The sequence below is a fragment of the Eurytemora carolleeae genome, unplaced genomic scaffold (genome assembly GCF_000591075.1).
Source record: "Eurytemora carolleeae unplaced genomic scaffold, Eaff_2.0 scaffold697, whole genome shotgun sequence".
Classification (NCBI taxonomy): domain Eukaryota; kingdom Metazoa; phylum Arthropoda; class Copepoda; order Calanoida; family Temoridae; genus Eurytemora; species Eurytemora carolleeae.
The window spans coordinates 222250-238311 of record NW_019396609.1 but is presented as its reverse complement, the minus strand read 5'-3'; the positions used below and the strand labels follow the sequence as shown (position 1 = coordinate 238311).

The 16062-nt window shown below is 32.2% G+C and overlaps 1 protein-coding gene across 1 annotated transcript in view; it reads left to right on the top strand.

The window, feature by feature from the left end:
* Positions 1-16031, top strand: part of LOC111706243 (uncharacterized) — a 24139-nt gene extending 8108 nt beyond the window's left edge. The window contains exons 9-23 of the mRNA XM_023479065.1: positions 604-673; positions 1447-1517; positions 1926-2004; positions 2559-2674; positions 3560-3631; positions 4018-4068; positions 5918-5977; positions 7704-7778; positions 9653-9738; positions 11029-11082; positions 11647-11713; positions 12031-12130; positions 13220-13285; positions 14234-14278; positions 14707-16031. Of these exons, the coding sequence (XP_023334833.1) occupies positions 604-673; positions 1447-1517; positions 1926-2004; positions 2559-2674; positions 3560-3631; positions 4018-4068; positions 5918-5977; positions 7704-7778; positions 9653-9738; positions 11029-11082; positions 11647-11713; positions 12031-12130; positions 13220-13285; positions 14234-14278; positions 14707-14742 (1048 nt within the window). The 3' untranslated portion in view covers positions 14743-16031. The remainder of the gene's footprint in view (positions 1-603; positions 674-1446; positions 1518-1925; positions 2005-2558; positions 2675-3559; positions 3632-4017; positions 4069-5917; positions 5978-7703; positions 7779-9652; positions 9739-11028; positions 11083-11646; positions 11714-12030; positions 12131-13219; positions 13286-14233; positions 14279-14706) is intronic.
* The last annotated feature ends 31 nt before the right edge of the window (positions 16032-16062 follow it).

Here is a 16062-nt window from a genome sequence, read left to right as displayed (position 1 = left end):
AGCCATAGAGAATAGAATATATATTAGAGGGGAATTTAAAGAATCTCTCGGTATGAATTTTTTCAGTCCCTTTCAGCCTGAAAGGGAGTTCAAAGTGTACAAATCATGTAAATGTTCACAAATTATATGCAGTAGAGTACATTAATACAGTATGTTCTCTAGACTTTTCATTTCAATTTCGAATTTTTTAAAGCTGTTAAATAAACTTTACAATGAATTAGGGGAATAAAAAACATCATTTGATTTATATTTATAACGGAAAATCATCGTTTGTAAAGTGAAATGATCATTGGTCAATTATGAAACCAGCCTATTTCATAATTTGGTTTTCTTTTAACAATAGTTTTAGATTTTCTATAAAATGATATTCCAGGGCCCAAAAGATTATATAGCATAAATATGTGAAGTACACCTGCAGTATGGAAACAGTACAACAAAATGGTCGTTTTACACTTTTTTCTAGTAAATTCTCCTCTAATATATATTCTTTTCTCTATGGGTTTAGCTCAAATGGTTAAGGACAATTTATTCGTTTGAAAAACGAATCCGTCATCTACCCTACTCTTCATTGTATAACTTTTGTCCTAATTCTATTTTAAAAAGGATGTTATTGAAAAAGAGGAGTGATCCAAAAACCTTTGACAGAATAAACTTCTTGATGGACCATGTAGAGGTGAAAGAAAAAAAAATAAAGAGAATAATTCCAATATTAAAAACAGCTATTAACCAAGTAAATTGACGTACACTGTTGGCCTAATCAAAATTTATGTGAAATATTAGAGCAATGCAAATTAATCGATAAAAAAGTTCGACATTTCGATTACTCGCATATTATTAGACAATTTTCATTTTAATCTTTGAGAATTATTTAACACTGAATTTACTCATTGCTGGATAAATTGCTAATTGCTTCTAATTGCCTAAAGAAAACATCTGTTAAAGGAACAGAAACGCTTAAACGTGATTTCAAGTAGCCCTCCATGCAAGGATTGCAATGCCCGATTTACAACGGTAACCTTGAAACTTTTATCTGATGAGAAATGTGGAGGATACCGTCGTTTCCCGACTTTAAAAATATGCATATCTCTGAGTTTCTCCAATGCTTTTTATAAACAAGATATTCGCAAGTCCCTTTTGCAGAGAAACCGCCGATAAAGATTAACAGTTTAAACAAACAAAAACATGGATATCTAATTCATATTTGATCAACTGAAGCTGTAAAGGGTATCGTTGTAAATAGATCATTGCATTCTTTGGAGGGTCAATTTAAATTACGCTTAAAGAACATAAAGAAATATAATCTGCAAGAGACACCTATATGGACCGCTGCCAGTTGTGGGAAGCACCATCCCACACATATTCTTTAATACCCAACAAACTCCAAAGACATTATTATTAAAATGTTAAATATATTAAAAAAAAATGTTTTTAGTTCCATTGTTTTAGGAGAGAACAGCGACCCAATCCAATATCAACATGATGTATCTTAAAGTTGTGACGTTTCTCAAAAAAACTTGGTAAACTCATTTACACACTTTTAAAATCTTGTTTACTCTTCATTTGTTGACTGGCATGTGTGACTCACAAGTCACAACGATATCCTTTAAAACTTTTTCTGAATAAGGATATCTTCGTCATCCTTAAGAGTGATTTCCAAAATCTCAATTTTACTGTAAAACGTTCAAGTTTTCTCGATTAGTTTTCGGCTGGAAAAATGAACATATCTCAGTTATTGATGACTAGAAAGAAGGTACTGTGATTTGTGAATTAGACATGCCAATCTTAAATTGAGGCACATGAAACACTAACATGCAGTCCTGAAACAAATCAATATCCAACGAAAACATCCAATACATTTATTGTCTATTAACAATTGACACTTTATACATACATATTTTCGTATTCTTTTTCTATTTCTTTTCCAGTGATACACCAGAGTTCGATGAGACTGAAATATCCAGAACAATTGGAATTCTTAGAACTAATGGAATGAAATTAGAACAGGTTTTACATTTCATTCTTTTTAATTGTATTTTTGATTTGCATTGCCTAATCTCACATCCATTGCGAAAACTTTTGATTTGAAACGTAAATTTTTCATTTGAAGTGATTTAATCCTTAGCCCATAAACGACAGTTGACTCATATTTTCGTAATCTCTTTTTGTGCGCCGGCTTTTTTTGGCTTCTCATTTATCGATTTAATCGAAGAGACATTCATAAGAATCTTACTTTTAGGCTAACTTGTAATTCGTGTAAATGGATATACACTGATATATATAGAGATATAAAATGCCCCAGCTTTTAAAATCAGAAATGCTTTTAATGACAGTTAGGGTTGGGGCTGCGGAATGACATTGTATGATGAACGGGTATTTTTACTTACAGGTAGGGTTTCTAATATTATAATTCCGCGCAATTCCTCTAAAAAGAGCACAATACCGCGCAATGTTGGGCAGTGGAATTCCGATCGGACACCCTAATTACAACTCTTCAAATTCTGAATAAGTTGTGTTTAAAAAGTGCAGAATTTCAAACTGAATTTATCTTTTAATCTAAGGTTGGATCATGTGAATGTGCTGGAGTAGCCCTGTATCCTATTTATTGTCTTCTAAACCACGCTTGCTACAATAATACTAATTATACTAAATATCCAGATCTCCATCTAGAGCTTAGGTATTTTTATTAGATTAAATGTTCAATCCTAAAAATATAATTTTTGTAATTAACCTTTTTTATAAATTTTCCTTTCAGTATTGACCATCAAAAAAACCGAATTGCATAATAACTTGAAACGCAGTGTAATTTAAACCATTTAAACATGATATAATTCAGCTAGACATCTCATTTAAAGGGACTGTACTCTGACTCTATTTAAAGAGTGTAATATCCGATTCAAAACAGCGTGAGCCTAAAACTTTTTCCAATTATTTATGAGATTAAATACATTTTTGCTCTAGATCAGGGAGTAAGGAATAGAAGGGAGATACAACTGACGCGGTTCGCCCTACCATATGATTATCCATGCTTTGCAGACGGTACTCCATTTGTATAAGAAATATTCAGAATAGGTTATTGTATACGCAGTAAATGTACATCAGACAAATATTTCTTATTCAAATGAAGTACCGTCTGCAAAGCATGCTTAATCATATGGTACCGCGTCAGTTATATCTCCCTTCTATTCATTACTCCCTGCTCTAGATTCAATGGGAGAAAATATTTAGAATTGAAAACGTTTTAAGCTAGCAAAATAACGATATCTTCCACATTATTAATCAGTTTTTGCGATAACTTCTTTGCACTTCACATTTAAATCAATCACATTTTGGAAATCCCAGAACTATTTTTATGATCATTGATTTAAGTATCATACTAAAAACTGTTTTACCAATATCGTTTTTGTCTTTATAAATTTTTCTCACTTAAATACAAAGACCCTACATATATATATATATATATATATATGAAAGTGTAACAAAATAACGTATCAATTAAAAGTCATCGTTGTATGTATAATTTTGTAGAGCACAGTACACAGTACACAATGGTAATATTTAGAGCCCAGACTGGTATTAAAGCAGGAGAAGAGATTACAACAAGATATGTTAGTTCTACCCTGGGAAACTACAGGTAGCAGACAAAACGAAAACTTTCAAAATAACCTAAATAACATGATTTCATGTTATTTTTTACTTTTATGTAATTGCGTTTTTTTCAACAAAAATACCACCTTTGCTTTAATATAATCCAGTCGGAAATACACAATATGCATCTTATTGTCCAGACTAAAAATGCTTTAAGATCATCCTCATTCAATGAAAGACCCTTTTAATAAGCACAACTCCGATTAACAACGGTACCCTGTAAACCTTCGTCTGAATTGAGGAATGTCTTGTGTTCTAATCGTATCACAAAGATTTAATTTGATGTGTTTTTATTCTTTAATAATTTTAGGTTTATCAATGATAAATGATGAAATGATAAAAAGGCACCCTGACATAGTTTTAAAATTTCAGACGACAGAGGGATATCCAAAAATACTGGTTTTTTGACTGCCAATGTAAACGGTAACTTTTTTTTAAAGGTTTAAAAACCTCTCCTTAAACAAGCCGTCCCCCCTCCCCTTCCCCCCCGATTTACACAAAAGTTCGTTAATTAGTTCGACCCCCAACATCACTTTTTACACGTACATCTAAACATTAACAGTTTGTATTTAACCTTTGTGACAGAAACAATCTCTAGGAATAATAATTGTCCTAAATTAATTTTTTATAAGTGAATATTTGCAAATTATCTTTTTTCCATCTGATAATTTGAGTTCGTTTCCCTTCTGTCCATTTGACAGCCCAAATTTGTATTTTGAATAATCTTTTTTGTTTGTTTATTTTCTCGTGATGTTTAACAAACCTTTTTTTATATTTTTTTTTTATTGATTTTGATGGTTATTATATCGTTAGAACTGACGAGGGTCAACTCAGACCAAAATATATTTTCAATAAATGTGGAACTAACATCTACTTTTTTACTTGGTCCATCACCATCACCGAATTTTAATTTTTTTTTACAAATCGTACAACTGTGTATCTATATCTCTCTAAAACCATCTGACCAGATACAACTTCTATATCTCTTTAAATCTTACAAATACCATATTTCTTTAACCCCATCTTACAACTACTATATCTCTTTAAATCTTACAATTATCTATATCTCTTTAATCTTACCTTACAACTACTATATCTCTTTAAATCTTACAACTACCTATATCTCTCTAATCCTATCTTATAACTACATTATCTCTTTAAATCTTACAACTACCTATATCCCTGAATATCATGAATTTTTATGAATTTTCTCTTCTCTAAGTAAACGTATACTTACCGTTAAATGAACTAATTTTCGAATCATTAGTTAGATAAGTCTTTGATACGTCAAGTTTAAAAATTCTGATCATCTGGGATAGTGATAAATATGTAATATTAACTACAGGGTGTCCCACGAAACATGGCAGTTGGTGAATAGTTTAAAATGTCTTCTTCCATAATTTTTTAAGTTGTTTGATACCAAAGATGATGATAAGAAATACTAAATTGCAGTAATATTATAGTAAAATTAATTTCAAAAAAATATATACAAATAATTTTAGTAAAAGATTTGTTAAACAAAATAAACTGCAAAAATTCTTAAATAACTAATACAGGATCATGAAAGAAGACATTACAAACTATTCACCAACTGTCATGTTTCGTGGGACACCCTGTATCTAGAAAATCTCCGATGTAAGCATGATTATATGAAATAGAAAACTACAGAAATTTAAAGAATTTCAAGTGCCTCTAAATTTAGATATATCTATCTGATTCACAATATGGTACCTGTCAAATAGATATATCTATCCGATTCACAATATGGTACCTGTCAAATAGATATATCTATCTGATTCACAATATGGTACCTGTCAAATACATATATCTATCCGATTCACAATATGGTACCTGTCAAAGTTTAGTCTGATCAAGTATGAAGGGGAACTTAAACTTAAACATTTTTGTTAAAAAAAGGTCAATCAGGTTGAGAATCGGTCATGAATTCTCATTAAAAATTACGACAACCTTTAATTTTATCATATTTGGATTTCAGGGTCCATCTTCTGTTTCAAATGTGACCATTTTCTCTTTGTATACATTGTAAAACAAAAACAGAAAAAAGTTCATGAATTTTATGAATTTAATAAAAATCAAATTTTGTTGGAGACCAATTTTCTAAACTTTAATCATCCATAAACCTTCCCCTGGGGTCTTGTGAGGTCCCCCACTAAATTTTAGCGCGATCGGTTTATCCGTTTTGACGTTTATTGTAAACAAACAGACAGACGAGCAAATCAAAACAAGTTTTATTGCAATTTGCTATTTTTAGATGTCGAGATGTGACTGAACTGGGAACACACATGTCGTCAATTAGATGTAATATTTGTAGGTAATCATGTACTGTAGTGTAGGTATTTATGCACTTTAATGTAGATAATTATGTACTGCAGTGTAGATAATCATGTACTGTAGTTTGGGTAATTATGTACTGTAGTCTAGGTATTCATGTACTGTAGTGTAGGTATTCATGCACTGAAGTGTAGGTAATCATGTGCTGTAGTGTACTGTGTAGGTAATCATGTATTGTAGTGTAAGTAATTATGTACTGTAGCGTAGGTAACCATGTATTGTATTGAAGGTAATTATGTACTCTAGTGTAGATAATCATGGACTGTGCTGTAGGTAATTATGTACTGTAGTGTAGAGAATCATGTACTGTACTGTAGATAATCATGGACTGTGCTGTAGGTAATTATGTACTGTAGTTTAGAGAATCATGTACTGTAGTGTCGGCAATTATGTACTGTAGTGTAGAGAATCATGTACTGCAGTGTAGGTAATCATGTACTGTAGTGTAGAGAATCATGTACTGCAGTGTAGATAATCATGGACTGTGCTGTAGGTAATCATTTAGTGCAGTGTAGATAATCATGTACTGTATTGTAGAGAATCATGTACTGCAGTGTAGATAATCAAGTTTTGTAGTGAAGATAATCATGTTCCTGAGTTATGATTGGACTAACAAACAAACACACAGAGATTACAACTATAGATTCCGTGAATTGAACCCGGAAATGAAAGTGCTAAACGACCAAAACAATAACATGTTGTCTGGGAATATCTATCTATTTGTTCAAAGTTTTCATCTAATTCTATTTTTGCTTTGTGTTGTATGACACTTCAAAGTACAAATAATACATACAGATGGTCTGGATTACAGGATGTCCCAATAAACATGGAAATTCAGTGACGATTTTTATATCGTCTTTGTTTAAAGGATGTGTTGATATAGTATGGTGATTTCTACTAGATTTGCTGTAATCTGTCGTATATTTCGTCTGCTGATTGAGTAGAGTATTTGTTTGTTTTTGTTTTGATTGCATACAACAGTACTTCCCGTATACAAACACAATACACAGTTGTTCCTTTTAACTGTTAATCTTGCAGAAATATTGCAGTCACATCATAAAACATTTTGCAGAAAAACAAAACATGCTTTTTGACGTTAACACAAAATATACTCTAGCAGACATAAATTATTTTGAGCAGTGAATTTAGGTAGTACAACACTAGTTCATAACAGAGCTGAGCAGTGAATTTAGGTAGTACAACACTAGTTCATAACAAAGCAGTGAATTTAGGTAGTACAACACTAGTTCATAACAAAGCAGTGAATTTAGGTAGTACAACACTAGTTCATAACAAAGAATATTTTCTAGTTCGGCTATTTTACCATGTTTATTGGGATACCCTGTATCATAGAAGCACTCGAATTTTTTGGACTAATTTTCCATTATTTCGTTAAATCATGCACAAAAATTTGATCCATTACCGTATACTTAAACTAACTATAATAGGCAATGGGAGGTCCAACAAAAAGTTTGTCCCAACGGAGGTTCTATTTTTACAAAAAATTATAATCTTTGAGTATATTTTCTGCTGGGTGAAACTTTTCAAAATTGTATCTTGTCTTTAAAACTCCTCATTAAGAGAGGGCGGGGGGGAAGGTGAACAATATTTAATTTATTATCCTGCAGGTCTACGACATTGGGTTGCTAAGATATAGGAATAAGAAAAGGTGCAGCATAGACCCTATTATACTGAATATTTTCTAGCGGCGGATTTCTCTCTCCAGAACATAGTTTTCTTGATGATTCCCCCTGGTGTTGTGATTCCTGCACTAATAAATGGTAAGTTTTCAAATTCTTTAACCCTGTCAGGATTTAGGGGTTTAATGAGCTGACCCTAAAAAGTTAATCTTGGGACATAAGTGGAAAATCACATAAGTAAATATATATCCCCCCATCTTTATTAGAAAAAAATAGCCCAAACTGGAGTACAGTCTGCAAAGCATGTATAATACTATGGTCGGGCGGGTCGGGTTGATCCTGTCTCCATGTGTATTCCATACTCCTTGACTGCACAGCGCTCGGTCAATACATGTGGCCGCTATAAATAGGCCAGGATTTAATCTTATGTGCTGACTTGAAGACATTCTTGTCTAGAAGTGTACAAATTGCGGGGTTTAGGGTTGTAGTTTAGTAAACTTATACCCTAGTGTTAAACATACACCTATCTCCTAAAACCCCTCACATAATGTTGCCACACCAAATCCAAAAAATCTCCTTTTACGAAGTGAACGATCGAATCCGTAAATAAATTTTCAATCCATTGTAAATTCCACTTTTTATATTTTCAGAAGTATATTTACAAATATGTTTAACCATACAATCAAACCCTCAAACCCTTATTTACTCCTTTTCACTCCGACACCAAAAAATAGTAAGATATTGTTAAATATTCATTACTACAGTGTCATTTAATTTTATTAAACCTGTATTTTATTGCAGGTTTGAAATATATATATTTACTGATTATTGCGACTCTCGTGCCCGAGTTAACCCTATTCCTGCTGGGGGGGGGGGGTCAATTTGACCCACCCCCCCTGTAGTTTTTTTTACATAACTCAAAAAGTATTGGTCTGAGGCTGTTGAAATTTTCTGACTTTTCTCACATACCCAAAGCCCTCCCTTTAGGCCTAAAACCGGGCTTTAATACTATCTGTCTGAGTCCTCAGGCACACTGCCTGAATGACTGTTTTTGCCCTAACAAACTAAATCTTTGTTTAGACCCACTTTCACTTGTCAGATTTCGATAAAATTTAGCTTTTTGGAAAGCTTATGACATAAGGAAACGGATTGCACAAGTTTTGCGAAAAAAAAATTGCAAATTTTTTGCAAACAACCTGTCAAAGGAAATTTGTACATTTTTAGTTTTTCTTAATTTTGCAAAAATTTAGGCATATTTGAAATGGCATGGTCAAGGGCTTTTCAAAAATGTATAATTTTTCATTTTTTGGAGAAATTTTTTTTTGCAAACATTTTTACTATATAACTGGATTTTGCGATAAAAAATTCAATTTTTGCAAATTTGCAAATATTTATGAAGATTCTAAAAGTAGATCACAAGAGCTTTCTAATGATGTATCATTTGTCATATTTGGACATAAAACATGGGATTTAGAGGGGGGGGGTCAAATTGACCCCCCCCCCAGCATATCCTGGTTTTCAAGTACCCCAGCAGGGATAGGGTTAAGGAGCCTAATCATCAAACCAACCAACCAATGGACCAACTAACCAATGAACCAACTAACCAACAAACCAACCAACCAATAAACCAACTAACCAATTAACCATCTATAGCCAACCTAACATCTGATTGTCATATCGACTCCTCACCTACGTTTCAACAACTAGAATTTATTCAGATCTAAGCATATAGTCCTAAACATGTGTACAACATGTTGGCCATTTCTCCTATGCCATTTACCATAAAAGATATGAGACTGCTCACTTCAAGAACAACTATACGAAACATATCAATCTGTTTTCTCATAATCATGATTCTCTGCAACTGTAAAATTATGGCTTTATCTGCTAAATATAATTTAAGCAGCCATTTCAAGTCTTTATGCGAGCCACTTAACCTGGGATCGTCATATCTTTAAGTTGTTCTTACAATCTCATCCTTTGTGGGTACATTAATTTATCCATTTTTTTTGCAGGGATAAAAACAAAGTAACGGAATTGATGGATACATTGGAAGAGGACAATCAAAATCTCGATACTTCCAGAGTAGAGGACTTGGAAGGTAAAAGCTTTCAACACAAAAGATGAGAATTCAACGTCCGAAATTTGCTTAATCTTATTTTTTAGGATTCTGCACATCTTTTCATATTATTATTTTATCTCAAAATCAGTTAAAAAGTCAATTATAATAGTACTTTTAAATATTCAAATCAAGCCTCCATGGAAAGATGGCCATGCCCAATTTAAAAATGTACTCTTTTCGTTTCGTTAATTGTCAGTTAAAACCGATAAAAAAAATCAGGAAATCGCTTATTCTAAAGGTAAAAACGGAACGTTCGTTTCGTCAGCGGCATTAACCTTTTTTAATTACCGTTAGCAAATGATCTCAATTTTATCAACGACGTTAACGGGATATTTTCAACAATCGTTAACGGCTCCAGTCATTAAATTGTCTATTACATTATTAACGGCAGGAAGTGACAACAAATCTGTTAATGGATAAAGAATTGTTAACGGCACAGACACTAACAGTCTTTGTCTGTATTAATGGCGCGAAATACCCCCAAAAAATTGTTAACTGTTATGAAATCGTTAACGGTCGTTTTTAGTATTAACGGCGTTAACACTCAGTTTGTCAAATCGTTACCGGCACTAACAGTTGACTGCGGACTGACTACTGGGTAGTATAGAGATATCCAAATCATCTTTTATCCTATTCCGATGAGAACCCAGATTCTTTCACGGCTAGACAAATGTTTTTTTTTTATCAAATTTGAAGTTTAATACGATATATTCTCAGCATTTAAGGCTCTGAACACAGAAGGCAACCTTTAAAAACATCAAAAATTCATCGTTAAAAAAAGTTATTCCGGATTTGCTTTCAATCATTAATTTTGTTCTTATAAAACGGCTTATCCGTTTTATTAACTGTTTAAAAATTAACGGGTTTTGCCGTTAGTTAACAGACACTTCCGTTAATTTTGGAAAACCTTTGTTTCGTTAACTAAATTCTAGACGCGATTCGTTGGTTTCACTTGAAATTTTAATCAGTGTTTCGATATTTGAGCGGGCGCTCAATTAGAACCGGTTATTGCCGGTTTAGCGACGCGATTCAAATTATTTAAATTCGGCCTCAGTGTAAAACAGAATGGGTGTCCTCTTTTATATGTTTTTTTTTTAATTTTGACGTTTTTTTGACTAATCTTTTTTTAAATCATAGTTTTTACTACTTTTAGGCGGGTTATGACTCTCATAGCCCCCCCCCCCCCTTTTGTGAACGTCTCTATTATAACAGCACACATTTTAGCTTTGTTAATCAACAAGATGACTTTAAGACATTTCCTTACTATAGAAGCAGTGTTCAAGTACGGAGAGCAGACCCAGTTACATCAAAACCATTATTTAGGTAAAATGTACAGCTGGAGTTAGTAATGGGACATACCTTTAAACAGTTTTGAAGTTTGAAGTCGAAGAAAATTTACAGATTTCAAAATTGTTCTATGTTATATTTTGACCTTGAGAGAGAGTATAGGCCAAAAAAAAAAAACGAAAAAAAGAAGGAACCAACAACGATCGATTTTGGTTCATCTAATATTTCTTTTTATGATATTTAAGTTGCGTTATATATTATTTAAAAAATTTTTGCTTTTCATCTATTTTGGTTCCTGTCGTAGACCTTTAATACTTCATGCTGTGAAAAATTCTTCAACTTTTATTAAATTAACCATATTTTAACAGTTTTTTAAGCGACTCTTTATAGAGTGACATATTCACATAGGTACTCTACGTCGTATCAAGAATAAATGAGGAAGCCATCATTTCTTCATTATGTGACTTGTGCATTATTCTACTTCATTAACAAGAAGAAACTTGCTGCAGAAATAAACACTTTTTAATTACGAGGACACAGTCCCTTTGTTTATTTTTTACATACTAACGAATACAATAAAAAACAATGATTTTTTTTAAGTGGTTGAGCTGTGTCACACTTTAATTCATAGATATGCTGCACTCTCTACTATCAGGAAGCTCTCAAGGTACAGTGAGAATTCTGTGAAAAATGAAGACGACAGTTCAGCAATGTATTTTATAATTGATGCAGTTATAAAGCAAATGGTTTTATCTATGATTGAACTTATTAAGTGAAATTGCTCGGTGTACAGTGCACAATTGCTGTGTTTTATGTTCATAGGCCTATTTGACATTTTAACAGTCTTAACTTAACTTTGAATTAGCTTTACTTTACCTAAATGTTATTTTATTAGTTACTAATTATTAGATACAAAAACGTTAGTTATGCAATTATCCTGTGCTCTTGGATGTTTTTTTTTTAATTATAAATATTTTTTTTCAGACCTGAGGAAGAGAGAAAAATTCAACTTTGTTTCCATGTACTTAATGTACTTTCTAAAGTTGATCCAGGATTTACAAAATGGCGGGGTAATGTACTTCAGGTGAAATATATATTTGTAAACCCAATCCCAACTACCAATGTTAAAATCCGTTGGGTCAACCTTTTTAAATATCATCAATAGCGTCCCAGCACTAAAACAACTACAAAAGGTTTAAGTACGCAAACGAAAATTTAGACTTTACTACTAAAAATAAAATAAATCGACAAAAAAAGACACCGTATATAAATGCAAATACGACATTCCAAAATGTTTTTGAACATATTCTGATTGGCTAGCTTGATTGACCAAAGATTACACCAAAAACAAATCTGTTAAAACTTAATCTGGTAAAACTTAATCTGGTAAAACTTAACCTGGAAAAATTTAATCTGGTAAAACTTAATCTGGTAAAACTTAATCTGGTAAAACTTAATCTGGTAAAACTTAATCTGGTAAAACTTAATCTGGTAAAACTTAATCTGGTAAAACTTAATCTGGTAAAACTTAATCTGATAAAACTTAATCTTGTAAAACCTAATCTGGTAAAACTTAATCTGGTAAAACTTAATCTGGTAAAACTTATTACAAGATTTAAATTTCTTGTAAGAATTATGTTTCACCAATTTTTTAACCCTATACCGATTGGGATATTTATGTCTAATATAGATTGGGTGAGGGGGGGGGGTTCATGCCCCCACCTATGATTTTGCCCTTAGTGTCGAGATAGGGGAGTGTGATACATGTCCTTAGTCCAACTTTTCAAGGCCTGCTCAGTAAACAAACCTCTAACTATTAAATGTTGAGGGTGTAAGGGAGGATTTTTTGAAAGTTCAAAAAGTATGTCGAAAATTTTTCAAAAATAGATATTTTTACTTCTGACAAATATTAAAATATGCCACATGTTATTTCCATTTTTCAAGGACTTCTCTTTAAACAAAGACCCGCCGTTGACCGTCCTCCATCCTAGCCTATGCATCGAGAAAAAATATATTTTTTCAGCGAAACTCGCTCAAAACTATCATGTTGAAAAAGTGAAGAATTTTAACGTTCTAATGTAAGCCATTTTTAAGTTATTTAAAATAAACCACGGGGGGAAACCCTCCCCCCCCCTCCCAATCGTGATAGGAGTTAAACAATTTTTTTCTGTAGGAACTGGTTAGTTCACTGATGACAATCTCCAAACAGGATTTGAAGGCGAATATTATAACTGAAGAAGTAAGTACAGTGAAACCCTTAATAACGAATACATCGAAAGAATTCATCAAATGTCGTATTCTTCACTTTCTGATAATGGAATGTTGCAGATTTTCAGTTTTTTTAATTAAATGAGTATATGGAAATCTTTGAAACTGTTCCCGCATATTCATGGCAAATTATTTATTTTCGCAAATACTGAAATTTGCGTAATAAAGTATAAAACTCATTGAAAAATTGTCAAGACGACATTTGATAAATTCTTCCGATGTATTCGTTATTAAGGGTTTCACTGTATTATTGCTATGCATTTATATAATCCTCGCTGAAGTGCCGGCGTTGCCAGTAAAATTTTTAAATTTTTTTTTCGAAAAAATTTTAAATTTTTTTATCCTATGTTACCCCTAAGAAATGTCAGCCAAATTATATATATAAATGTTAGCCATAGATGGCCAAACGCTGGCCAATTTGGCTGACATTTTTTAGGGACAACAAAGGGTTAAAATTTTAAAATTTTTTCTAAAGTACAAATACAAGTACAACCACTTTTTCGAAAAATTAGAAATTTTTCTTCACAACGAGGTCCATTGTCCAATTTTGCCTACAAAACATCCCGCGCTGCGCTCTGGACGTTTAAGAAGCAAAATTGGTCTTGGGAACCCCTGGAAAAGTAAAACTCCATCAAGTTCCCTGTAAAGTAGTTGTAGATAATTTTAACTCGGTGCCAACAACTCTGAGGGGGGGGATTTCAGTTACCTCCCCTCTGGGGGGGGGGATTACAGTTACCTCCCCTCTGGGGGGGGGGATTACAGTTACCTCCCCTCTGGGGGGGGGATTACAGTTACCTCCCCTCTGAAGGAACCAGACACGGTTGTCCGATAAATCTATGAATGAAAAGCATTTTTACAATTAAATGTTTGGTTTTTTTCAAAATTTCCAAGATAACTAAAAGAATTTAAAAATGTTTAGATGTTCAAGAAACGACTTTACTACGGTATGGTTTCTTTATCTCAGGTATTTAATAGCTTTAATAATGAATATTATTTTAAACTTTTGAAAAATGTCGAAGAATTATACAAATTCAAATAAAATATATTGTAGTCGGCGTTTATATTAATACAATAAGGTCGACTTTTCTATTTACATTTTTATTTCTAACAAGCAGTGTTCAAATAACAAGTTTGCAAGTAATGTGCGCTGTGTTAAGCTCGAAATGAAGGCAGCGGACACCAAAATGTTCAGCTGTACTCGAAAGAACACACAACTGTTTTGTCAGGGTACCTTTATGAATCGGACACTAAGTATTATGAGAGGAATTGAAATTTGAAAAGTTTTATATTTTTAACATGTTTATTTTCTAGGCACTGTACTGTACTGTACTGTACTGTACTGTACTGTACTGTACTGTACTGTACTGTACTGTACTGTACTGTATTTTCTAGGCACGGAAATGTCAGTTTGCCGGCTTCTCTAGCTGAACCTGTTACAGTTATTCTTACAGTGATATCCAGAATACAATGGACTAGGAAGGAAGACAATATTATAGCAATACTTTTAGTGTATTTGATGTTGTTACACAGCAAACAGTTTTTACTAGACAGTAATGAATCACTAAATGATGAAATGTGTCTGTTTATACTGCACAATTAATATGTCCTCTTCTCAGTGCTCATTGGATTTTTTAAAGTTAAACTTTATTCTAAAAGTATTTTTCCTATTTTAGAATTTTCTGATTATCACTGTAGTGAACACTATAACATATACAATTACATGCAGTGTACAAGCTAAAAACTGCACCCAGCCCTGCAGTTTCGAAAATTCTAACCAAGCAAAACCTATTTAGTCAAAAATTATAGGATTAATGTTACATCAAAATAACGCGTATTTATTATTGCATATATTATGCACTGTATGCAAAAGTTCCTTATCTTTAATAACATTTATTTTTTAACCATCACGTCATAGATTAATATATTTCAACCCCTAATATTAATGTGTTATCTAAAATAAATATTTTTTTTTTAAATAAAACAAATGAAAAAAACCTGATTTGTTGACATTTGTCAAGAGAAGTAAAACTAAGCTGCATTAATGAGCTGCGACATTTTTATAATAATATTTTGTACAAGACATATCTAATGTGTTTGTTTTTATAATAATATTTGGTACAAGACATATCTAATGTGTTTGTTTTTATAATAACATTTGGTACAAGACATATCTAATGTGTTTGTTTTTATAATAATGTTTTGTACAAGACATATCTAATGTGTTTGTTTTTCGTGAGAAAGTGTGCTTTTTAAACAGCACAATATTAGTTTCTACAAATAAGCGAAGCCTATGTAATATGTAAAAGAAAAAAGATACCGAAAAAAGCTAGTTTTTCATTGGTTCCCTTAGAATACAGTGATAACCAGAAAACAATAGAATAGAAAGACTACATTTAGCAGTTATAGAGCGTTTTGATGTTGTTACATAGTAAATATTTTTAATTACTAGTAACTTAGCAAAGCACAATTTAAGTGAAAAGGGTCTTTTTACTCTGTACAACTGCTTTGTCTAATGTTCATAGATCTTGTTTAAGTCCTAACTTGAGTTTAAAATTCGTCTTCCCTTTTCAGATTTGTCTGGTTATTACTGTTTGATTGAGGATTTTTCGCATGACCCATAAAAACTGTTTTAGAAATCCCTCACCCATCATATTTTTCTTGATTCTATTATTTTGAAAGTCATAATTATTCGTTTTATAAAGCATGGTAAATCTCAATTTTGTGATTATCAAAAGTTTTTGATTAGCC